The 24,484-nt window shown below is 41.4% G+C and overlaps 2 protein-coding genes across 3 annotated transcripts; one reads left to right on the top strand and one right to left on the bottom strand.

Moving 5' to 3' along the window:
• Positions 1 to 1,769: 1,769 nt before the first annotated feature.
• LOC106607447 (cathepsin D) lies at positions 1,770 to 8,089 on the top strand. The gene is made up of 9 exons (XM_014204401.3): positions 1,770 to 2,002; positions 2,396 to 2,564; positions 2,938 to 3,061; positions 4,754 to 4,872; positions 5,107 to 5,306; positions 6,068 to 6,190; positions 6,512 to 6,656; positions 6,877 to 6,975; positions 7,209 to 8,089. Exons 1-9 carry the CDS (start codon positions 1,935 to 1,937, stop codon positions 7,368 to 7,370), a joined length of 1,209 nt encoding a protein of 402 aa, XP_014059876.1. The 5' UTR covers positions 1,770 to 1,934; the 3' UTR covers positions 7,371 to 8,089.
• On the bottom strand, positions 7,564 to 23,493 carry LOC106607448 (mitochondrial dynamics protein MID51). Of its 2 annotated transcripts, none has more exons than XM_014204406.3 (6): positions 23,388 to 23,493; positions 19,280 to 19,582; positions 18,940 to 19,121; positions 18,544 to 18,724; positions 15,374 to 15,636; positions 7,564 to 15,174 (listed from the first exon to the last, which is right to left on the bottom strand). In XM_014204406.3, the coding sequence occupies exons 3-6, from the start codon at positions 19,084 to 19,086 to the stop codon at positions 14,347 to 14,349; spliced, it is 1,419 nt and encodes a 472-aa protein (XP_014059881.1). In that variant the 5' UTR covers positions 19,087 to 19,121; positions 19,280 to 19,582; positions 23,388 to 23,493; the 3' UTR covers positions 7,564 to 14,346. The 2 variants fall into 2 exon arrangements, with proteins under 2 accessions (XP_014059881.1, XP_082832833.1); XM_082976707.1 differs by having other exon boundaries at positions 18,940 to 19,091.
• Positions 23,494 to 24,484: the final 991 nt, after the last annotated feature.

Raw genomic sequence — 24,484 nt, 5'->3', positions numbered from 1 at the left:
TTTTTTGTCACGAATTGCGCCATGCGCACGACCCTTCTTTACCATTTCGGATAGTGTCTGGAACGCACGAACAAAACGCCGCTATTCGGATATAACGATGGATTATTTTGGACCAAACCAACATTTGTTATTGAAGTAGCAGTCCTGGGAGTGCATTCTGACGAAGACAACAAAAGGTAATCAAACTTTTATAATAGTAAATATGATTATGGTGAGTGCTAAACTTGCCGGGTGTCTAAATAGCTAGCCTGTGATGCCTGGGCTATGTACTTAGAATATTGCAAAATGTGCTTTCACCAAAAAGCAATTTTAAAATCGGACATATCGAGTGCATAGAGGAGGTCTGTATCTATAATTCTTAAAATAATTGTTATGCTTTTTGTGAACGTTTATCGTGAGTAATTTAGTAAAATGTTAGCGAATTCCCCGGAAGTTTGCTAGTTCTGAACGTCACATGCTAATGTAAAAAGCTGGTTTTTGATATAAATATGAACTTGATTGAACAAAACATGCATGTATTGTATAACATAATGTCCTAGGGTTGTCATCTGATGAATATCATCAAAGGTGAGTGCTGCATTTAGCTGTCTTCTGGGTTTTGGTGACATTATATGCTAGCTTGAAAAATGGGTGTCTGATTATTTCTGGCTTGGTACTCTGCTGACATAATCTAATGTTTTGCTTTCGTTGTAAAGCCTTTTTGAAATCGGACAGTGTGGTTAGATTAACGAGAGTCTTGTCTTTAAATAGCTGTAAAATAGTCATATGTTTGAGAAATTGAAGTAATAGGATTTTTAAGGTTTTGAAAATCGCGCCACAGGCTTCAAGTGGCTGTTACGTAGGTGGGACGAATTCGTCCCGCCTAGCCCATAGAGGTTTTAAGGCACAGCTCAAGACCTTGCTTTTCAGAAAAGCTTTCAAGGGACCTCTGCTAATTCTGTTTTCATGTTCTCCGGATCTGGCGATATTTGATCATTGCCTGTGTTCTGTTTTGGATTGTTTTTATTCATTTTTTTTGTTTAATTTATTACATACAAATTAAATGACAAATTATTATAATGTTAGTGGGAAAATGGACATCTTCAAATCAAAACCCAACCTTAATTTACCCGTTGTGTCAAACGGATGTTCGAAACTCCGTTTTAGACGAGACTGACTTTATGACCAAAATTATTATATTTACACTTTGTAGTAAATTTTGACACTATAATAACTTTTTATGACTCATATCGATGCCTGATAGGCTGTTTTAAAAGTGATGCGTTGCTTTTTAAAGGCAGTCGGTCTTTAAGAGGGGTTCTTGCAGATGCAGCAACGCCCAGAATTGCGGGCCGCAATCAGATCCTTCTCCGTGTATCTCGTGACCCTGAGACAACGACTTGTCATTTTACATTTACATTTGAGTCATTTAGCAGACACTCTTATCCAGAGCGACTTACAGTAGTGAAAGCATACATTTCCTACATTTTCTTTCCGTACTGGTCCCCCGTGGGAATCGAACCCACAACCCTGGCCTTGCAAACACCATGCGCTACCAACTGAGCCACACGGTTCAGTTGGTGTGATTTAAAATGGTCGGTGCTATCGGGGATCCCCCCAAGCTTTTATAATTTGAATCAACTGTGCAGTATAAAACAAAAACACGTCCACTCCGGACGTCCAAAGTACCCCGATTGCACTGGACCAATTTAAAAGGATGGACACTTTACTAGCCAATAAAACCGTCTAATTTTTGTGCTCTCTCCAATCAGGGTTGGGCCGAGTGAAGAAAACCGAGTGTTTACGGAAATCACCGAAAGACATACGGATATAACTGGGTTTAGTGCGTAGATTTGATAGTGCTCGGGTCTTCTGTGGACAGACGGTTTGGACGTCCTAGATTCTTGCCTAAAGTAAAATAACTTACTATCCAGTTGGTTTATCAAAGACAGAATATGAAGTGTCTTAAAATATTGTATATAACCATCGCGCTGTTGATAGCGCACAGCTCTGCTATTATAAGGTAAAATATTTGTCTACTGTTTGGGACATTTTTGAATAACTTAAGGAATTACTCTTACGCCATCCTGTGAGAATAGGCTATCTCTGGGGTAGTTTAATTTCCTGACATTATGCAATTATTATTACATGCATGTTTGTTTAGGCACATGTGGTTCAGATTTTGTTGCACACGTAGAACGTTTCCATAACGCTAGCATGTCCATGACATCTAGTTTGCATTGAGGTTAACATAGATTGTACATTAAAAAAAAGAACCAAGCTGCTCGTACATGAATGGGGTCATCAGTAGAACACTTGTATAAAACAGGAAGTAGAGCGCACGAGTTCTGCATTATTCGTTAAACAAATTACGACAAAAACGGTATCTTTCCTTATCATACATATTTGCCCTTAGAATTCCCCTCCACAAGACGCGCAGTATGCGCCGCCTGATGAGTGACAATGGGATGAGTTTTGAACAACTCCAGGACATGGCCAAGACCGGTTGTGGTGCAGGAGCTAACGTACCAATAAACGCTCCGAGCCCGAAAGTGCCAGTTGAGAGACTCACCAACTTCATGGATGTAAGTGGATATTGTCACTAGGCCTGGGTTAACTCTAGTTTGTTCTAGGCTGACTGAAGCAATAATAAATAAAGCCAGGGTTCTCCAGGAGTTGGGTGTGCAGGCTTTTGTTCCAACCCTTCATAACATGGCCAATCTTCTAATCATGGCCCAGATTGAAGATCATGTATGTATGTATGTATGTATGTATGTATGTATGTATGTATGTATGTATGTATGTATGTATGTATGTATGTATGTATGTATGTTTGGTTGAATAAAGCTTGCACATTCAGAATCTCTCTCCCTATGAGTGAGGAGAAGAGAACTGTAGTATAGACTTAGGAATATGTATTTATCATATGAATGTTGTTTGTATCAAATCTCTCTACAGGCTCAGTACTATGGGGTGATCAGCATAGGCACACCACCCCAGGATTTTACTGTGCTGTTTGACACTGGCTCCTCCAACCTGTGGGTGCCCTCCATTCACTGCTCCTTCCTGGATGTCGCGTGTTGTGAGTCAGTCTATTATTGCATTCACTGCACTTCACCATAGCCGCAGGAAGTAGGGGTGCTGGGGGGAAAAATGCAGCAATTAACGATGTTACTGAGTTAGTTCATATAAGGAAATCAGTCAATTTAAATAAACAAATTACCAAGGACTGAGGGCTCTCCTTCTCCGTGGCCGACGTGAGTATAACACGTCGGCCAAAGCAATCTTGAAGCGTGGATTCCGATTTAGTCAGACCAGCATTGAATAGTTCGAAGCACGAGTACTTCCTGTTTGAGTTTATGCCTATAGGACGGGAGGAGCAAGATGGAGTCGTGGTCAGATTTGCAGAAAAGATGGCGGGGGAGGGCCTTGTAAGAATTCCGGAAGTTTGAATAGCAATGGTCGAGAGTCTTAGCAGCACGAGTAGTACAGTAGATATGTTGATAGAACTTCGGCAGCATTTACTTGGTTAAAATCCCCAGCTACAATAAATGCAGCTTCAGGATATGTGGTTTGCATAAAGTCCAGGGAAGTTATTTGATGGCTGTTGAGGTAATGGCTTGAGATGGGATGTAAAACAGCCGTGGCAATGACGGAGGATAGTTCTCTTAGGAGATATTATGGTCAGCATTTAATTGAGGTACTCTAGGTCGGGTGAACAAAAGGACTTGAGTTCCTGTATGTTCCTAGAATTACACAATGAGTCGTTAATCACGAAACACCCCTCCGCCCTTCTGCTTCCCGGAGAGATATTTATTCCTGTCTGCGCGACGTAGTGAGAATCCTGCTGGCTTTATCGACTCTGACAGAGTATCCCGAGAGAGACATGTTTCAGTGAAACAAAGTATGTTACAGGCCCTGATGTCTCTCTGGAGAGAAATCCTTGCTCTAAGCTCATCAACTTTGTTATCCAAAGACTGAACATTAGCGAGTAATATACTTGTAAGCCGTGGGTGGTGTGTGCGCCGTCTCAAGTGCCTCTCCTCCGCCAGCGATGTTTTGGGTCGGGCCTCTGGAATAAGTTCAATTTCTCTGGGGAAAGTGAACAAAGGATATAATCCAGGGAAGTAGTATTCCTGGTTGTAATGCTGGTAGTTCTGGTGAGTTACCGCCGCTCTAATATCCAATAGTTCTTCCCGGCTGTATGTAATGACACAAAAGATTTCCTAAGCTAATAATGTAAAAAATAGTACATAAATAACAAATACTGCAAAGTTTCCTAAGAGCTAGCCGCTATGCTGCCATCTCTGTCAGTGCCATTTTATCAGATTAACTGTTTTGTACAGATAATTATCGGACTCATGTTACAAATGCTTGTGAACATTGAAATACAAATACATTTACTTGAAAAAAAATGTCACACTAGTGCACTGGGCCTTCACTAGTCCTGTATTAGCAGACAATATAGATGTCTACAGCACGGGTTTTTTGCATCCTGTCGATGCAGCACCCCCACCCCCAAACTACTTCCCGTGGCTATGCACTTCACTAATAATAACATGGTTTTACTACCTGCTGAGTCTCCTATCATATAATCATGAGATGGGTGCAGAAGCTAAAGTTGCAAATACCTTGTTTGCTCAGCCATGCTTTGGCATTGGAAGTCATATTCATCTTTTTAATGCATCATGAAGGACCTGTTTGGATAAATGGCATTCCTTTTCATACAAAACAATCTGAGAAAGGTGTGACCTTTATCTACACCTCTGCTTAGGGCTCCACCATCGTTATAACTCCAAGAAGTCGAGCACATACGTTCAGAATGGCACCAAGTTCTCCATCCAGTATGGCAGAGGAAGCTTGTCTGGGTTCATCAGTGGGGACACTGTCTCTGTAAGTGAACTGTTCTGTGCTGTCCATTGTTCATTTGCATTCCTCTAATTTAAGTGGGCAAATCCACAGCATTTTTGTGTAATTTTACCACTGTCCATTTTAAGTGATTGAATGTGGAGCATAGTCTGCATACCATTCCTTACTGTGTATTGTCTGTAAACCTCACTGTTTTAGTGTTCAAGAAGTCTGCTTTGTACATCACACTTCCTGTTCTTCATTCCATCCCTCTCTCAGTTGGCTGGTATGCAGGTCACTGGTCAACAGTTTGGTGAGGCTGTAAAGCAACCTGGCATCACGTTTGCAGTGGCACGCTTTGACGGGGTACTGGGCATGGGCTACCCTACCATATCTGTCAACAATATAACCCCTGTGTTTGACACTGCCATGGCTGCCAAGCTGTTGCCTCAGAACATATTTTCCTTCTATATTAGCAGGTTGGTTGGTTTTAGGGATTTTACCTTTTTGAATACATTCTTACTGAGGGCCCTAGGTCAATGTGTGGTTTGTTGACTTGTGATTTGTTTTAAAACTTTTGTCCTGTTCACTGTTGGTGGAGGTCAACTGAAAGGAGTTTCTTGTATTTGAACTGGGATATTTGAACTGTTATCCTGAAATTCTTTAACTACATTTGCTGTCATATTTCCTCAGAAACAAGGAAGTGAAATAGTTAACCTAATTTCAGTTTGTGACAACAAGCACGTCAGTGTAGAGAATCATTGTACCATCTAAACCGATGTCAAACTATATTTTCCATTTTACCAAAAATATTATATTTTCAGCTGCCTAATGGTGTACAAAACTGAAAGTAAGATGCAACAACAACTTAATGGAAGCATAGAAATAGTGCACATAGAACATATCTACTGCTTAGACTTGCTTGCAATGAGAATGACAGATCTATAACTCACGTTTACATGTGAATTTGGTTGGGTCACCCAAAAAGTTGCATGTGTGCAGCTTTAAAATGGCTTCCTTTTTGTGGGTAAAGTCTATGAACATAAACCACAGGGTAATTCAATTCATTTTTCATAACTTGTACAACCTTGTATTCTTGTCGTCACTAGCTTCAATGGGGTTGAGGCAATACATTTTCTCATCTGATATTAGATTGACGATCAAGACCCTCTTCCAGTGCACTAGTAGATTTATCCAATGAACTAATACCTTGTAACCCCTTTGATATCCTGTTCCTTAGAGATCCATTGGCTGCTGTAGGAGGAGAGCTGATGCTGGGAGGCACGGACCCACTGTACTACACTGGAGACCTGCACTATGTCAACGTCACACGCAAGGCCTATTGGCAGATCGAGATGAGCAAGTAAGCAACTTGGTTCTCATCTACACAGAGGCTCTATTATAATATCCATTCAAGAGGAGAACTGCCATCTCATTGAAGCCATGAAGTTCAAGGCTGACGGAGTACTGCATGCCGTTTCCATAAAGCAGGGTCCCCATTATAGTGAATAGAAAAATAGCAATCTTCATGTAAATAAAATGTAAATAATCAAAGACAATCATGGTAACAATAATTGCTTCTATTACACCAGATGCATGTCCTTGAACCGATTTATAAAATCGCACACAGAAGTTATAAAGATAATATAGTCGTGAGTGATCGCAGCTAATTGGTGCTCTGCAGTGTGGAAGTGGGCAACCAGCTAACGCTGTGCAAGGCCGGTTGCCAGGCGATTGTTGACACGGGAACATCCCTCATCATCGGCCCTGCAGAGGAGGTCAGGGTGCTGCACAAGGCCATCGGAGCCTTGCCTCTACTGATGGGAGAGGTAGGTAGAGGAGTCTGTAGACTAAATGTCTACCTGTTCTGTCAGTTCCAACCTCTTGTTTTAGTTCTCCTGAATGGTCAACAAAAGATTTCAATCATGCTTGGTAAGGCTCTATTTTCTTGTAACCTCAGTTGTTTATTTGTATTATACTGACAGAAGTTAAGTTTTGATTTGTGAAGTACATGCAATTATTTTTTAACTTACTTTCACTTCCTCTCAGTATTGGATTGACTGTAAGAAGGTTCCATCTCTCCCTGTCATCGCATTCAACCTGGGAGGGAAGATGTTCAACTTGACTGGAGATGACTATATCCTGAAGGTAAATTACACCTTCTGATCAGTGTTCACTGTGGCCGGCCTGCCTGCCTGCCAGAGAAAATAGTCAGAAATTTGGCATCAATCAGCATGAATTAAACAGTTAATCACAGTTCGCATGCATAGAGATGCATTTTATTACATCTAGAAAATGTATTATCTATTTCATTTTGTGGACATACCTGTAGATGGGTTGAAGTGACAAATCATTCAAAGCTTCTCCCCTATGTGCTGCAGGAGTCCCAGATGGGTCTAAAAATCTGTCTGTCAGGCTTCATGGCAATGGACATCCCTCCTCCGGCTGGACCGCTGTGGATCCTGGGAGATGTGTTCATTGGACGCTACTACAGCGTGTTTGACAGGGACGCAGACCGCATGGGGTTCGCCCCCGCAAAGTAGAAGGGAGAAAAAACAGCCCCTAGCCACTTGTGGAGATTTGAGTATAAGCAATATAGTGGGCTTATGAAACCAAGGTGGAGCTAGTACCTATCAAATCCTCACAGATCATGCTGAATTAGGAGGAAAAGCACACCACCAAAATGAACGAACTCCAAAGGGGTACCTTTGCTTTGTTCCTTGTCTGTTTTGCTTCTTGTGGGCCCTTTTTTTTTGGGGGGGGGGGGTTAAAAATGTTATTTTAAGACCAATAAGTGTTAATGTGAGTTGGGTGAATGATTAATAAATAGTTGCAGAACGAGACTGATATGAGCTGCTGTAGGCAGTTCAGCTTGGTGTTTTGTATGAAGATAAAGTGATGCAACATTGCTGCAAAGATACACTATCTCCTTTCTGACAATGCAACCACTTTGTTTTTGGAAAGCAGATTACTGAATGCACGTCTTTACTCAAAATACATTTCCTTTGTAGATGAAGCAGAAGATGGCATGCATATCATTGATTTAACAAAACTGATGTCCAGTGAATTTAACTATGTACCAGGGTCCAGTAATACTATCAAGGGTTGTGAAACAATGTCATGTGTACATTTACTCTTGTATGTTGACCAAGACCACAATGCTTCTGTTATAGCCTAAAAAGTAATGCATTACAGGATCAGGTGATTCTAACCGATTTGAAATAAGTGCATTTATTAAATAAAAATCAATCTTTTTCCAGAATGAACTGCATCTAATTTTTTTTTTGCGTATGCTTCGGCAGACAAACTAAGGGTAAGTGCCCTTAAAGAAGCTGTACAAATGTGTTAAGTACAGGGAAGGAAATTGACCCAACCAAATGTCACAACCCCACCCCTTTCCCTATTACAGGTGTAGGGATTTAAAATTAAGGATTTTAAGCACTGGTCAACTGAGTTAGTAGGCCAGATTTACTAGCTGGTTTCAAAATCTAGACACAATTTTACTTGCCAATTAGTTGAACATTTACTAATTTCCATCTTTGCCAGCAGCCAGCTAGCTACCTGTTGCTTCACCTGCTGCTGTATCCTACCCAAAGATTATTTTCCCTACAAGCCTCATGATTTGAAATGATTTACTTATTTTAAATTACAAACATCTGCTGCAACATTTATCAGAGAATACAAAGTGCTGTGTACCATTCAGTTCCAGAGCTAAAATTAAATAGAAAACCGTCATAAAAACATACATTGCCTGCAAGCATATCGTCACTAGGCTGAAATCCACAAGGTAGATGTAGTTGTCTACTTTGGGCTTCATAAGATGTAACAAACTTGCATGGCAAAATGACTCCAACAGCACAGAAATTATAGTTGAAGTCAGGTCTGCAAACAAAGACAAATCTGCACACACACATCCTCTATTTATAGTAAGTCCCATGAATTCAGTACATCCAGAATAAAGCACTTCAGAACACTGTGGTTGTGGTGGTAGCATTGCAAAACACTTTCTGGTTACAAAAGTACAATAAATAGTCAAATACTCATCTCTACACAGATTTTGTTGTATAATGCACTACTGTACCAAAGCACACCCTCCACTCCTAGAAGACTACCTGTGTGAGCCAATATTGTGGTAATTGGGAAGATAGATTTTTTTCTATCACAGATGAGCAAAGTGATAATGATGCATATTTGCATAACAATCTTGAACGCTTGTGATTGGACATCTTGGCATGGGATGGTTATAGCTGCCACCTGACCTGGTTTAAATCCCTGTCTGCTGAACATAATCTGGTGTTGACCGAGTTGAACCCTGGCTGTCTTTCAATGTGGGTTTACCAGAGTCCTTAAATGCACACAGTGAGCACCAAGATGAATACCCCAAAAATACCTTGTGTCTAAGTGTAAAGTTAATGGAACTATCATAAATAAGGGAAATGTCTCTAAACCGAACACACCTTTGTTCCAATATCCACACTAACATACCACTAAGAATGAAGCAATGTATAGGGTTGGGCATGCATTCCAAATAAGTGGTATGATGAAGTGGATATTGGAATATAGCCCACGCGTCCTCGGCCAAAGTAGCTCTTTGAGAAATGAGCCACACATACAGTGTCTTCAGAAAGTATTCACAACCCTAGACTTTTTCCACAGATGAAAAGTTGAAATGTCTTGAGTCAATAAGTATTCAACTCAGTCATGGGAAGCCTAAATAAATTTGAGTAAAAAGTCACATAAGTTGCATGGACTCTATGCAGAAGTGTTTAACATGATTTTTGAACGACTACCTCATCTCTGTAATCCACACACAATTATCTGCAAGGTCCCTTGCAGATAATTGTGAATTTCAAACACAGATTCAACCCCAAAGACCAGGGATGTTTTCCAATGCCTCGCAAAGAAAGGCATCTATTGGTAGATGAGTAAAAAAAAAAGCAGACATTGAATAGCCCTTTGAGCATGGTGAAAGTTATTAATTACACTTTGGATGGTTTATCAATGGTGTATTTAAAACAGTTACAGAGTTTAAAGGCTGCGATAGGAGAAAACTGAGGATGGATCAACAACATTGTAGTTACTCCACAATACTAACCTAAATGACAGAGTGAAAAGAAGAAAGCTTGTACAGAATAAAAATATTCCAGAACATGCATTCTGTTTGCAATAAGGCACTGAATCAAAACTGCAAGAACTTTGGCAAAGAAATCAACTTTATATCCTGAATACAAAGCGTTATATTTGGGGCAAATCAAGCAGCACATAGAGTACCACTCTTCATATATTCAAGCATGGCGGTGGCTGCATCATGTTATGGGTCTGCTTGTCATCGGCAAGGCCTAGGGAGTTTTTTTGGATTCAAAAAAAGAAACAATAGACCTAAGCAAAGGCAAAATCCTAGAGGAAAACCTGGTTCAGTCTGCTTTCCAACAGACACTAGGAGACAAATTCACCTTTCAGCAGAACAATAACCTAAAAAACAAGGCCAAAAAGACGACATTGAATGTTCCTGAGTGGCCTAGTTACAGTTGACTTATAAATCGGCTTGAAGATCTATGGCAAGACTTGAAAATGGCTGTCTAGCTAAAATTAACAACCAACTTGACAGAGCTTGAAGAATAAAAAAAACAAAAGTGCAGATAAATGTTCAATCCTGTTGTGCAAAGCGCTTAGACTTACCTAGAAAGACACAGCTGTAATCGCTGCCAAGAGATTCTAAGATGTATTGACTAAGGGGTGTGAATCGTACATAAATTATATATTTCTGTATTTCATTTAATACATTTGCAAAACCATTCTAAAAACATGTTTTCACTTTCTCATTTATGGGGTATTGTCTGTAGATGGGTGAGAAAAATATATATTTAATACATTTTGAATTGAGGCTGTAACACAACAAAATGTGGAAGAAGTCAAGAGGTATGATTGCTTTCTGAAGACACTGTATCATGACTGAGCAAGAGTTACCTTATACCAGTAGGGGCCACTGAAGCAAGATCAGACCAGAAAGCCAAAGTATGTGCAACTGGAAACAAATAATTTTTTCACAGCGACCGACAAAGAGGCGCACTGTTTTTGATAAATTTCCTCTCAGCTTATAACATCCCAACTATCACAAAGTTTAATTTGCAAATGCACACCAACCATTTTGTGTTATGAGTAGGAGAAAGTCATGGCAGATTTTTCATACAAGGTATGCAACAACCACTTTTACCTAACAAAGACCTATGAATTAACATATAGGTCAAGCATTTCATCTTACAGTACAAAGATGGTGTATAACAATAACTCAATGTATGGTTAACTTTCTACATTGGTATTCTTACTCATGCAAACAGCAAACCTACCTAACATGAAAGTATATATTCTTATTTCTCAACCTTCTTTCATTCAACAACTTTGTGGGAGGACTCCTAGAAAACACACAAATCATCCGCAATTTAAATCCCACGAAGATAGAAACCTCTACGTGATTTATACAATAGGCCTTAGAGGATGCTTCCACCAGTGGAGGCTGCTTAATGTGTTTGATACCATTCACTCCATTCCGGCCATTATTGAGCCGTCCTCCCCTCAGCAGCCTCCACCCTTGCAAAGTTTGCTACAATTTCAGAAATATAACTGCAAGTTGAATTGAAAAAAAAAAATAACTCACTTCAAGAACTCGCCAAAAAAAAGATAAAAAAAAGTGGGGGAACATGTTCTTTTTTAACTCAAGAATGTCAAGATTTCAGTCGTACCACAATCATTTATTTGCTTTAGGGGCGGCTCACATAGTCAATATTACATTCTATCCATTTACACAGTGGTAGCCTACTTTAAGTGTTACCTGGTCCCATACTGTATGCAGTGTAAGCAACTCTTCTAGCCTTGCCATGCATGACGAGAACAGTTGGCTACAGCGAAAATTTTCCGATACCATTCTACAGTACTATAAGTGCCCTGCAGTAGAAGAACAACCTCTGCCATGTCCCACTCACTGGTCTTGTTTTCTCGTGGACCACAACAGTGCTTAAGACAATTTACCTTGTTAGGGGTGGCAGTACTGACGGTGTCACCAAACTATCTGTCCATCTGAACTGGCATCTCATGTCAGAGTGTAATAAGCACCCTGCCTCCAAGTCTCAGCTAAATAGTAAGCTATATACACTAACGGTCAAACGTTTTATAACGTCTACTCATTCAAGGGTTTTTCTTTATTTTTGCTATTTTCTACATTGTAGAATATTAGTGAAGACATCAAAACTATGAAATAACACATGGAATCATGCAGTAACCAAAAAAAAGTGTTACACCAAATCAAAATAGATTTTATATAGTTCAGATTCTTCAAATAGCCACCATTTGCCTTGATGACAGCTTTGCACACTCTTGATTAAAAGTTAATTTGTGGAATTTATTTATTTCTTAATGCGTTTGAGCCAATCAGTTGTGTTGTGACAAGGTAGAGGTGGTATACAGAAGATAGCCCTACTTGGTAAAAAACCAAGCCCATATTATGGCAAGAATAGCTCAAATAAGCAAAAATAAATTACAGTCCATTAGTTTAAGACATGAAGGTCAGTCAATAAGGAAAATTCCAAGAAATTCCAAGAAAGGAAGACCCAGTTAACTCTGCTGAAGAGGATAAGTTCATTAGAGTTATCAGCCTCAGAAATTGCAGCCCAAATAAAATCAGAGTTCAAGTAACAGGCACACCTCAACATCAACTGTTCAGAGGAGACTGTGAAATCAGTTCTTCGTGGTCAAATTGCTGCAAAGAAACCACTACTAAAGGACACCAATAAGAAGAAGAGACTGGCCTGGGCCAAGAAACACGAGCAATGGACATTAGACCGGTGGAAATTTGTCCTTTGGTCTGGAGTCCAAATTGGAGATTTTTGGTTCCAACCGCCGTGTCTTTGTGAGACGGGGTGTGGGTGAACGGATAATCTCCGCATGTGTATTTCCCACCGTAAAGCATGGAGGAGGAGGTGTTATGGTGTGGGGGTGCTTTGCTGTTGACAATGTCTGTGATTTATTTAGAAATCAAGGCACAATTAACCAGTGTGGCTACCACAGCATTCTGCAGCGATACGCCATCCCATCTGGTTTGGGCTTAGTGGGACTATCATTTGTTTTTCAACAGAACAATGACCCAACACACCTCCAGGGTGTTTAAGGGTTATTTTACCAAGAAGGAGAGTGATGGAGTGCTGCATCAGATGACCTGGCCTCCACAATCACCTCAACCCAATTGAGATGGTTTGGGATGAGTCGGACCGCAGAGTGAAGGAAAATCAGCCAACAAGTGCTCAGCATATGTAGGAACTTTTTCAAGACTGTTGGAAAAGCATCCCAGGTGAAGCTGGTTGAGAGAATGCCAAGAGCGTGCAAAGCTGTCATCAAGGCAAAGGGTAGCTATTTGAAGAATCTCAAATACAAAATACATTTTGATTTGTTTAACAATTTTTTGGTTACTACATGATTCCATATGTGCTATTTCATAGTTTTGAGGTCGTCACTAATATTCTAAAACGTAGAAAATAGTAAAAATAAAAGATAAACCCTTGAATGAGTAGGTGTTCTAAAGCTTTTGACCGGTAGTGTATGTAGAGACCAATAATGCTAGAGCCGATTATTGAGGCTTGTTCATTTGACTGAGATCTTTCATGCCCCTGTTCAGACATGTTATTAACTAGCATTAGACTAATGTTACCCATCATAATCTCACCGTTTGAAAGACCTGCAATCTGAGGATGGAGCTAACAAAATATCTTTCAAATAGACCCCAATTTCCATTCCCATATATATTATATTTATTAATTATAATTTTTTTCCCGACACCATTCATTCCAAATTGGTTACATAATATTATGGTAACATAATATTAGCCAATGATGCAATCCCCAGTTCAGCAAACACTGAGTCCTAACCCAAGGGGTATACTACGAAGCAGGTTCAACTTTGATAAACAACCAGAAATAACTGTCGATTTTTTTTGGTTCATTAAGAAAGCTTAACTTAGACCAAGCCCATTTGAAGACTATCTTTCTACATTTTTTAAAAGTAATTTTAGGATATCTAGGCAAGTTGGCTGGCTAACTCTTGATCATGCTTTGTAGTATACCCCTCTGAACAGTACTATTTATAAACGGCTTACGTGCACCATTATGAAGAGACTGGTTTCATCATCTGAGGTTTAACTGGTATTTGGATGATCCTGCATTTGAATTTAGCAGATATGGCTTGCATGTCAAAGAAATGTTGTTAAACCCCCATACTAAAAAGTGGTTGATTTTGCATTTCTACTTTATCACAAACATAATTACGCAAATAAAAAAAGTACAAGAGAAACATATTGATTGATGAAACAGTGACTCCAGAGACGTGATGTTGAATCAATCACACAGCAACGTGGTCACAGGGGACATGGTCCATGTGTGAAGCACATATGAATTACATATCCTTTTCTGCAGTATGGAATCTTAGTTAGAATTATATACCATCTGTCCTAAACCCTAGAACCCATGACCAGACTCAGTCAGAATGAGGAGTCTTTAGGAGTCCCTCTGGGTCAGAGAGGGAACAGTAGAGGGTATATCCTAGCTCATCCACTTCCATTGGCGTCAGCTCACAGAACAGGTTGACCTTGGGGATCAGTGCACAGGGGAGCCTCCCGGCCTCTAGGTGTCCCACTAGCGAGCGGAGCAACTGCAGGAAGCGGTCAGCCAGCGCCTCCTGGGTCCAGTCGCCCTCCTTCTCGCTGAGCAGCAGTATGGCGCTGGTGAGCTGACTGGCCGACAGGTGCGCCAGGGCGGGGTTCAGCTTGCACACAGCTTTAGTCACCTTGAGGCAGGCGCAGCGGCAGCCACCGTCCTCCTGGTCCAGCGCCCGCAGGCGCGCAGTCTCCGCCACGCGGAAGCTCTGCCGCCAAAGGTTTTCGTGGCGCTCGGCGGCCAGCCTGTGTGGTTTGGCGATCAGCGAGGTGCCGTCGTCCATCACCAGCAAAGGCAGGAAGTCCACATAAAGATGGCGGTCCGTCTTGTACTGGATCTCCAGGGTGAGCGTCTCCGAGGGAACCACTGGCCGGATCACGTAGTCCAGAACGCTGCCGATGGCCGGCCAGTTGATGGAGCCCGCCACCAGCTTCTCGAACACCTCCAGGACAGACTTGGGGGAGAGGTAGCCTCCTACCATGCAGCGGTCCCAGTAGCTGCTGCCTCGGGGGAAGTATTCCAGGTTCTCCCTGCGAATCAGCCAGAAGCCCGGAACATTCATAATGGTGTCCTCACCGGGCACTGACGACCACAGGTTCTTCTCCAGGGTCAGAGGGACCATGAGCTGAGCGTGATCCGCTGTCACCACCTGAGAAAGAGTGGGAGAGAAAGACAGAGAGAGCAAATAATTTTATTCTTGTAAACCACAACATTTCAAACCCAGAGACAGGCACGGAGATAAAAAGCATTGTTTGTGGTCACAACACTCCTAAGCCTGTGAAGTGAGATCTTTATCCTTTATCACCCGGAGGGATAATACAATTGTCCTACTCCTACCCTCTTATTACCTGCAGGTCATCGTAGAGACTGCCGCTGAGGTACATCTCTCGGAGGGGCATGTCTGGCAGCTTGCCGTGCAGGAAGATCCTCAGCTCAGCGCAGATGTCCAGGGCAGCCCGGCGGGCTGTGGCCTGCTCCTCAGCGGGGATGGCCACTTGCTCCTGGTAGAACTCCCACAGTTTCTCCTGTAAGGAGAGGCGCATCCTGGCCCGGAGGAGGTCGGTCTCCCCTGCAGCGCTACGTCCCCGCCCCGTCGCCCTCCGCATGCAGTCTGAGGGGGATACAGCCATGACAGGCAGAGGTTAGGAATGTGCAGGTATGGGTAAAATAATAATAATAATAATAATAATAATAATATCGGCATATACAGTGTATATAAGCCCATGTGGGCTGGACATTCTGATGATGCCAGACACTTTAATAATGAAATAAATAAATCAAATATGTTGAAAGGGCATGGGAGGTAAATAAGAACAAAAGTAAGAAGGATATTGGGTGACGACAGGAAATCAAACCCAACTAACAAGTAACATGAGAGAGGCTGCTTTCCTCTCCTACAGAGAGTAGCCTACTACTAAAGCCGGGCATACACTACACAATGTTTTTAGTTGAGATCAGACCGTATTGAGAATCTTGTAGTGCGTGACCCCCCCCCCCCCCCCCCCGGTTTGTGCCACATTGTTTAGTGTGAGCACCAATATGTTGGGAAGACAAAGAAACGACACGAAAGACAGTCGTTAAATGTGAGAGGCTCAGTCAGCAATGTTAGGATTTTGAAAGTTGTGTAAGTTGTGTAGTGTACACCCGGCATAAGAGAACCATCCAAAAGACTGAGGTATTTTTTTTTTTTACTTCATAAAAAAAAAAATCGAATGGAGTTCAATAGAAACTAGCCATCAGTCTATTAGTGGGGCTTCTACTAACAAAACTATAGGGTCGTTCCATTCAATTTCAATAGCTTTGACTTCACCCCTTTTAATTTGAACATAACTTTCCATACATGTTTGCCCAAGGGTAGAAGTGGTCAGAAAGGACATTTTTGGACCTGAATGGCAAAACATTCAAGAGAGAGGTGCCCAAAATGTGATTCATGTTGCATACCCCACCATACCATGGGACATCCACTGTATGTCTTTATCTCTTGAAAAGATAAAATGGCTCAGTTTGATATCATTTAAAAGCTTACAAATAGGATTGTCAAACTATTTGGTCATTTCTTTAAAACAAAAAAGGAAATAATTTATTTTTTTTACCTTTAACGTCAATTATCGAAAAATGTGTGAACTCAGATTTTCACATATGTTGTAGCTTCGATCCTATTTTACATCTGAGGTTTATGTTGAGACCACCATCGGTTGAGACACAGCATGCACTTGAATACAGAGTGGGTGTAATGTTTTGGCTGATGAATGCACTAAAATGGGAATGACATTGACATTTCAACTTTCCAATTGAACCACAAAGATGATTGGAGGTGTATGAATATGTCGAAGATAAATACACAACGCAGAGGACGAGAGGTCAAAATTACTGAAAGTCAATAGAGTATTAACGGTCAATAGGGAATTATCAATGGAAATATTGGCTTTCAGTTCAACATCTGTTAGGAATGTCAGTTCTGAACTTATAGCTACGTGTGGCACGTTCTCATTGGTCCAACCTGAATACTTGTTATTTGGCCAGTTTTATCGCAAGGAATTGTAATTGGTCAACCACACGCTAGGGCTGGGTTAAAAAAATGACATCCTGTCCCTTTGTTCTGTGGAGAATCACTGAGGACAGGGGAGCATGAACATCTACCATCTACCTCCCTGCATAATTTGTCCTCTTTGAATAAGAATAAACCCATTTTCCTCCCCCTGATTTGCTTTGGGGTCTGTGTTATTGAAGAGTAACATCAACTGCTAACAGAGGTCCACACAGAAAATATTGACTTGAATGGGAATATCAGTTGTCTTAAAATGACAATGGCAATCTTCCATAGGAAACCTATTGAAATCACAAATATAGATAATAGAATAGACATTCCATTTAAATTGACGTTCGACGGTGGGTGGACCGGTGGCCATCTTTGCGGTAGTAATTGGAACGTCAAATTTCAATTCAATTAATTTCAAAGGTGTAACAGCTAAATTGCAGCTGTCTGAAGGGATGGGTCCATTCTATAAATTATATTTCTATGATTAAAATGACACCCACCCAGTATTCAAGAGTGTGCTGTGTCTCAACCAATGGCAGGCACAACACATACAGTACACCTGAGATGACATACATTAGGGTCTAAGCGTCAACATATGAAACATTTTAAATAAATCTGAGTTTACATGTTTTTAGATTAATTAAATATTTTTTCTGAAATGTATAATATAGTTTGGCAACCCTGTTTTCAAGCTTTTAAATTATATCAAACTTAACCGTTAATCTTTTCAAGTGATGAATACATGGACGTCTCATGGTATGGTATGTAAATATGGGTCAACTTCGAGCACCTCTCCTGCATGTTTTAGTATTCAGGTCCAAAAAGTAATTTTCTGATCACTTCAACCATGGCCAAATATGTATGGAAAGTTCAGTTCAAATCAAAAGAGGTGCGGTCAAAAACTGATTGAAATCAAATGGAACGACCCTATAGCTTCCTACAACAAGCACTGAGAGTCAGTAGCGTCACCCACAATACAGGAAGTACAGCCATCCTGCCATCAGCCATCCTGTCATCAATAGACACAGCCAAGGATTAGAAAACACTGCACAGAGATGAGGTCAAACCATCTGAAAACACACTACTAACCCACTGTGACCACCTGCTACTACATCAATCCCAAGTGTTAGCGTTCAGGCCTCTCTGAACACAGATAGGCAATGTGTACGAGTGTGAGCAAGTGTGAGTGTAACAGGCGTCCCTGTGCTGCTTAGCAGTATAGATTCCTCGCTCACCAATCCTTACCGGTACTTGATCTCACATCCTCTGCCTTGCCAACACACATAACCATCCTGCTTGACAATGTACTAACCAGTCGCACCACTGAAAAAGTACCAATTTGGTAGCGCCATCGGCAACGTTTCACACTGTGGGGTGAGCTAACGGCACGATTGTAACTGTTATATGAGCAATGTTGATTGTTGTAATGCGGAATAACATTATTGTGTGTGACACCCTAAATACATTAGCGTACCTTACCTGGTTCAAAGGAGTTGGAGGAGGTGGGTAGAGTCTGCAGTGACCTGCTCACTGTTGACTTCATATCATGGTTAAGTACCCGTTGTGACGAGCCCATCCAGCTGGGCTCCTCCCAGCTCCTTTTCCCTGATGGTTCCATCTTAGTAGGGCTGGTCGGAGCACTTATGGCACGGTCATACATCTGAAAGGAGATTGAATTGAAAAGCTTTATTGTCCATTAGAATGTTTCATAAAATGGACATGTCTTCCACTCGTGGTTAAAAACAGTAAAATTACTGATGTAGAAATCAGATGCCAAATAGTGAGACGTGATCCCATTTAGCCTACAACTGGGGACAAATAACGTACATAATAACATTTACAAGAAAATAATTGCTTAGAGAATGTCCCACTTACTCTTTTGACTGCTAGTGTTGCAATGCCAAGCATGGCAGCTCCTCCGACCCCAAGCACAAGCTTGGCATTAGAGAGCAAAAAGTCAACGGCCGTGCCCATCCCGTTGTCATCCTTCTTTCCTTTACGGTCACCGTTCACTCCCGCCATTCTGCCTTTGTGAATGTAGAGTTAGAAGGGGAAAACTATGAGAGAAGAACAAAGAAAGAACTTACTCAGAAGTGAAGAGTCTTGCGTTCTATTACCATAACTCAAGGACTGTGTAACTTTTATTTTAAAATATGTATTATTAACTTATGAAAGCGATAGGATAGGTGGTCAGTTAAGTATCTGAATAGTTTACCTGTTAGTAGTCTGACACAAGCACGTCTTGCTAAAGGTGTGGTTGGATGGTTGACCCCCACCTACATTAGCCCCCCCAGTCTACTGCTGAGGAAGAACTGGCCCTTCTTCAGTGCGTCCTCCTTGTCACTCGGCACGGTCAGGGCCTGGCAGCGGCGGAACTCCCCGGCCACGGCGCGCTGGTAGCAGTTGCGGTCTGTGTAGTGAAGGTGGCGCCCTGCACGGAGCAGTGCTCGGTACAGATCCAGCACCACAATACGAGACCAGCCGCCCATTAGGGATGCACATGGAGAGGGGAGGACTCCTGTGAGGAGAGATAGAGACAGTAGGACATTTATTTATTTCAATAGAATAGGTCATCATCATTATGCAAGGGTAGTATTCGCTTTGATTTTCGAACACTGTCGCCTAGGCATCTGCCACTAGTGAAGCAGAGGGACAACATGGACCAAGTTAGGCTATACTAATCCTGAACAGTAACTTCAACTACTTGGTGGCAAGATGGCGCCGATAGAGATGACAGCTTCGCTTCAAGTCCTTAGGAAACTGTGCAGTATTTCGTTTTTTTATGTATCATTTCTTACATTGTTAGCCCAGAAAACTTCAAGTGTTACTACATACAGCCGGGAAGAACTATTGGATAGACTTACCAGCACTACGACTAGGAATATGACTTTCCCAAAGCGGATCCTTTGACTGCACCTCCCTGGGCATTTCAACTGATTCCAGAGGCCGACCCAAAACAATGCTGTCAGAGGAGAGGGAGCCGGAGCAGTCTTCTAGTGAGGCTTTGGATGCGTGCACACCACCCACCGCTTCCGAGTATATTATTCACTAATGTTCAGTCCCTAGTTAACAAAGTAGACGAACTTAGGGCAAGAGTTGTATTCCAAAGAGATATCAGGGATTGTAACATACTCGGTTTCACGGAGACATGGCTAGCTGGGGACTTGCTGTCGGAGTCCGTACAGCCAACGGGATTTTCAGTGCAAAGCGCCAACAGAAGCAAATAGCTCTCTGGTAAGAAGGGCGGGGTGTATGTTTCATGATTAACGACTCATGGTGTAATTGTAACAACATACAAGAACTCAAGTCCTTTTGTTCACCTAACCTAGAATTCCTCACAATCAAATGCCGACCGTATTATCTCCCAAGGGAACTCTCCTCGGTTATCGTCACAGCCGTGTGCATATCCCCCCGCAAGCGGATACCAAGATGTCCATCAAGGAACTTCACGTAAACTGGAAACCATGTATCCCGAGGTTGCATTTATTGTAGCTGGGGATTTTAACAAAGCTAATCAGAGAACAAGGCTACCTAAATTCTATCAGCATATTGATTGCAGTACACGAATATGTTACACACTCGACAACTGCTACTCTAACTTCCGCGATGCATACAAGGCCCTCCCCCGCCTTCATTTTGGCAAATCTGACCATGACTCCATCTTGTTGCTCCCCTCCTATAGGCAAAAACTAAAACAGGAAGCGCCCATGCTTAGGTCTATCCAACACTGGTCTGACCAATCGGATTCCACGCTTCAAGATTGCTTCGATCACGTGGACTGGGATATGTTCCGGGTAGCCTCAGGCAACAACATTGAGGTATACGCTGACTCGGTGAGCAAGTTTATAAGGAAGTGTATAGAAGATGTTGTACCCACTGTGACTAATAAAACCTTCCCTAACCAGAAACTGTGGATTGATGGCAGCATTCTCGCAAAACTGAAAGCGCGTACCACCGCATTTAATCATGGCAAGGCAACTGGAAATATGACCGAATACAAACAGTGTAGTTATTTCCTCCGTAAGGCAATCAAACAAGCAAAGCGTTAATATAGAGACAAAGTGGAGTCGCAATTCAACGGCACAAACATGAGACGTATGTGGCAGGGTCTAAAGATAATCACTGACTACAAAAAGAAAACCAGACGCAGACGTCGACGTCTTGCTCCCAGACAAATTAAAACAACTTCTTTGCGTGCTTTGAGGACAATACAGTGCCACCGACACAGCCTGCTACCAAAGACTGTGGGCTCTCCTTCTCCGTGACCGACGTGAGTAAAACATTTAAATGTGTTAACCCTCGCCAGACGGCATCCCTAGCCGCGTCCTCAAAGTATGCGCAGACCAGCTGGCTGGTGTGTTTATGGACATATTCAATCAATCCCTACCCCAGTCTACTGTCCCCACATGCTTCAAGATGGCCACCATTGTTCCTGTTCCCAAGAAAGCTAAGGTAACTGAAAAGACTATCACCCCATAGCACTCACTTCTGTCATCATGAAGTGCTTTGAGAGGTTAGTCAAGGATCATATCACCTCCACCCTACCTGTTACCCAAGACCCACTCAAATTTGCTTACCGCCCCAATAGGTCCACAGACGATGCAATCGCCATCACATCGCCCTATCCCATCTGGACAAGAAGAATACCTATGTAAGAATGCTGTTAATTGAATACAGCTCAGCATTTAACACCACAGTACCCTCCAAACTCATCATTAAGGTGGAGGTGGAACGTTTTAAGTTCCTCGGTGTACATATAACCAACAAACTGAAATGGTCCATGCACCCAGTGTGGTGAAGAAGGCAACAACGCCTCTTCAACCTCAGGAGGCTGACATTGTTTTTGGCTTGTCACCGAAAACCCTTAACTTTTACAGGTGCACAATTGAGAGCATCCTGTCTGGCTGTATCACCGTCTGGTACGGCAACTGCACCGCCCACAACTGCAGAGCTTGCCAGAGGGTGGTGCGGTCTGCACAATGCATCACCGGGGGCAAACTACTTGCCCTCCAGGACATCTACAACACCCAATGTCACAGGAAGGCAAAAAAAGATAATCAAGGAAAATAACCACCCGAGCCACTACCTGTTCACCCAGCTATCATCCAGAAGGCGAGGTCAGTACAGGTGCATCAAAGCTGGGACAGAGAGACTGAAAAACAGCTTTTATCTCAAGGCCATCAGTTGATAAACAGCCACCACTAGCACAGTGGTGCCTACCTACAGACTTGATATCATTGGCCACTTTAAGAAATGGAACACTAATCACTTTAATAATGCCACTTTAATAATGTCTACATATCTCGCATTACTCATCTCATATGTATATACTGCATCTTTCACCATCTATTCTTTACTATCTATTGCATCTTAGCCGCTCTATCACAGCTCATCCATATAGTTTATATATTTTTATTCTCATCCCATTCCTTTACTAGATTGTGTGTGTTAAGTTTTGTTGTGGAATTGTTAGATATGAACGTTAACTGTTAGATACTGCTGCACTGTCGGGTCTAGAATCATAAGCATTTCGCTACACTCGCAATAACATCTGCTAACCATGTATGTGTGACCAATAAAATTTGATAGCATTGGGCAAATTTAGCTAGATAACCATTGTGAATGATGAGGTAAGAGATGAAACTGGTCATTTGCTGCTGTAGATTCGGTGGTCGTTATACCGATTATTGGTACTACTAGCTAGCAGCAAGTCGTCAAGTTAATTTGCAAACTAGCTAACATTAGCTATGTTACGCCTGTCTAGTCTGCATGCAGCCCAGCCGATTAAACTCAACTTGAGGTCGTGAGATGAGTTTAGTCAGCTATGTGCAGCCGTGTCAGACCAGAGCAACACATAAAATACACCAAAGATACTGAACTAACTAGCTAACCCCTTTCATCTAACATTAGCTAGCTATCTAGTTTACGATAGCACTCGCCCAGCAGAACACATGTTAACAATTTAACTAGCCAACGTTAGTTGCTTTTGCCCCGTTATCCGTATAGACAGTACGATAAATTAGCTAACAATTAGCTAGATAACGTTACTAGAATAGCAAAACCAGTAGCATAGGCATTATTCCCTTTGATTGGCTAATAGTAAACATAAAATTGAAAAAAAAAAAAATCACGTTAGCTTTTTACAGTAGTACTAACTAACCTTAACTGCTTTTTTTTTTTAACTATTAGCCAATCAAAGGGAACAAAGCTGAACGTCGCTGACCTTACACATTGAGGAATTGATACTCACAATCAATTTAATAAAAATATAGTATATTGACAGAACAACATTTTACATTGTCAAGAGAGAACGCTGAACTTACGTTTGAGAAAGTATTTCAAAGATTTATCCTTAAAAGTACAACAAACACAGTTCCCCCTCATGCCGGGGTCAGAATGACAAACAGGAAAGTATTGGCTACTTATTTTTGCACTGGAGTTACTACATCCGGTTTGAAGTATTTTTATGGTTGAGAAATGTGACATTACATTTACATTTTTACATTTACGTCATTTAGCAGACGCTCTTATCCAGAGCGATTACAGCACTCAATCTTATTTAGCCTACAAACCTACACATTTCTATGATGGAATAAAGCATTTTTATAAAGAAGTCGTATAAGAAACATATGTGAATAAGATCATAAGCCAAAATAATAATAGGACTATATGAGTAGAGTAGACCAGAGTAGGCTAGAGGAGAGTGGAGTATTACTTTATTGATCCCAACTTGGGAAATTGTTTTGTTACCTCTAGCATTATCACTGATTACAAGGACATGACTAGGATAAATGTAACACATATAATAAAACCAACTCATATTAATATGTATTGGTCAGTTTGTGAGCAGCTAAAATACGGCACAATCCCTCTGGCACCAGAGATGGGTAGATTCAACAGAGTACCCGAAGAAGAAAAATGTGTGTATTATGTGATCTTGGGTTAATAGAAAGTGAAGCCCATCTTGTGTTTAATTGCCCTCTGTATGATGACTTGAGACATGTTATATTTGGTAAAATTGTTGGTGCTCACTCATGAAGTGTTCGACTACAGGATGAACACAGGCTCTTCACAAATTGCCCAATTTATTTTCCTGGGGTAGAGAAGGAGAAGTGTATTGTTTGTGTAGAGAGACAAGGTGAAAACTGTACTTTGTTATGATTGCTAATTATGCATTTAAGTGTTAAATGCATTCCATTTGTTTAATGTAACATTTTGTTTTGTGATTTGTGCACACATACGTGACACTTGATATCATGTCTTATATGCCTATACGGGCTGGGCACCATGTTGCTTGTGGTTTCAAGTTTTATTTGTCACATGCCCAAGTACACTGAAATGCTTAACTTGCCCTTGCCCTACCCAACAGTGCAGTATTCAATATCAAATAATATAACTAATAACACAATATAAAATGTTG

Source organism: Salmo salar, chromosome 06 (assembly GCF_965601325.2).
Source record: "Salmo salar chromosome 06, fSalSal1, whole genome shotgun sequence".
Lineage (NCBI taxonomy): Eukaryota > Metazoa > Chordata > Actinopteri > Salmoniformes > Salmonidae > Salmo > Salmo salar.
The sequence above is the reverse complement of the archived record's forward strand: the minus strand, read 5'-3'. Positions and strand labels throughout refer to the sequence as shown.

What these genes read in the sequence shown, in the direction of transcription:
- LOC106607447 (XM_014204401.3), top strand. Translation starts at nt 1,935, where the DNA reads ATGAAGTGTCTTAAAATATTGTATATAACCATCGCGCTGTTGATAGCG. An exon ending in GACTCACCAACTTCATGGAT is followed by an intron (nt 2,565 to 2,937) that starts GTAAGTGGATAT and finishes ATCTCTCTACAG; the next exon opens with GCTCAGTACTATGGGGTGAT. An exon ending in TCAGTGGGGACACTGTCTCT is followed by an intron (nt 4,873 to 5,106) that starts GTAAGTGAACTG and finishes TCCCTCTCTCAG; the next exon opens with TTGGCTGGTATGCAGGTCAC.
- LOC106607448 (XM_014204406.3), bottom strand. Translation starts at nt 19,086, where the DNA reads ATGGCGGGAGTGAACGGTGACCGTAAAGGAAAGAAGGATGACAACGGG. An exon ending in CAACACTAGCAGTCAAAAGA is followed by an intron (nt 18,725 to 18,939) that starts GTAAGTGGGACA and finishes ATCTCCTTTCAG; the next exon opens with ATGTATGACCGTGCCATAAG. An exon ending in CTCCAACTCCTTTGAACCAG is followed by an intron (nt 15,637 to 18,543) that starts GTAAGGTACGCT and finishes TATCCCCCTCAG; the next exon opens with ACTGCATGCGGAGGGCGACG.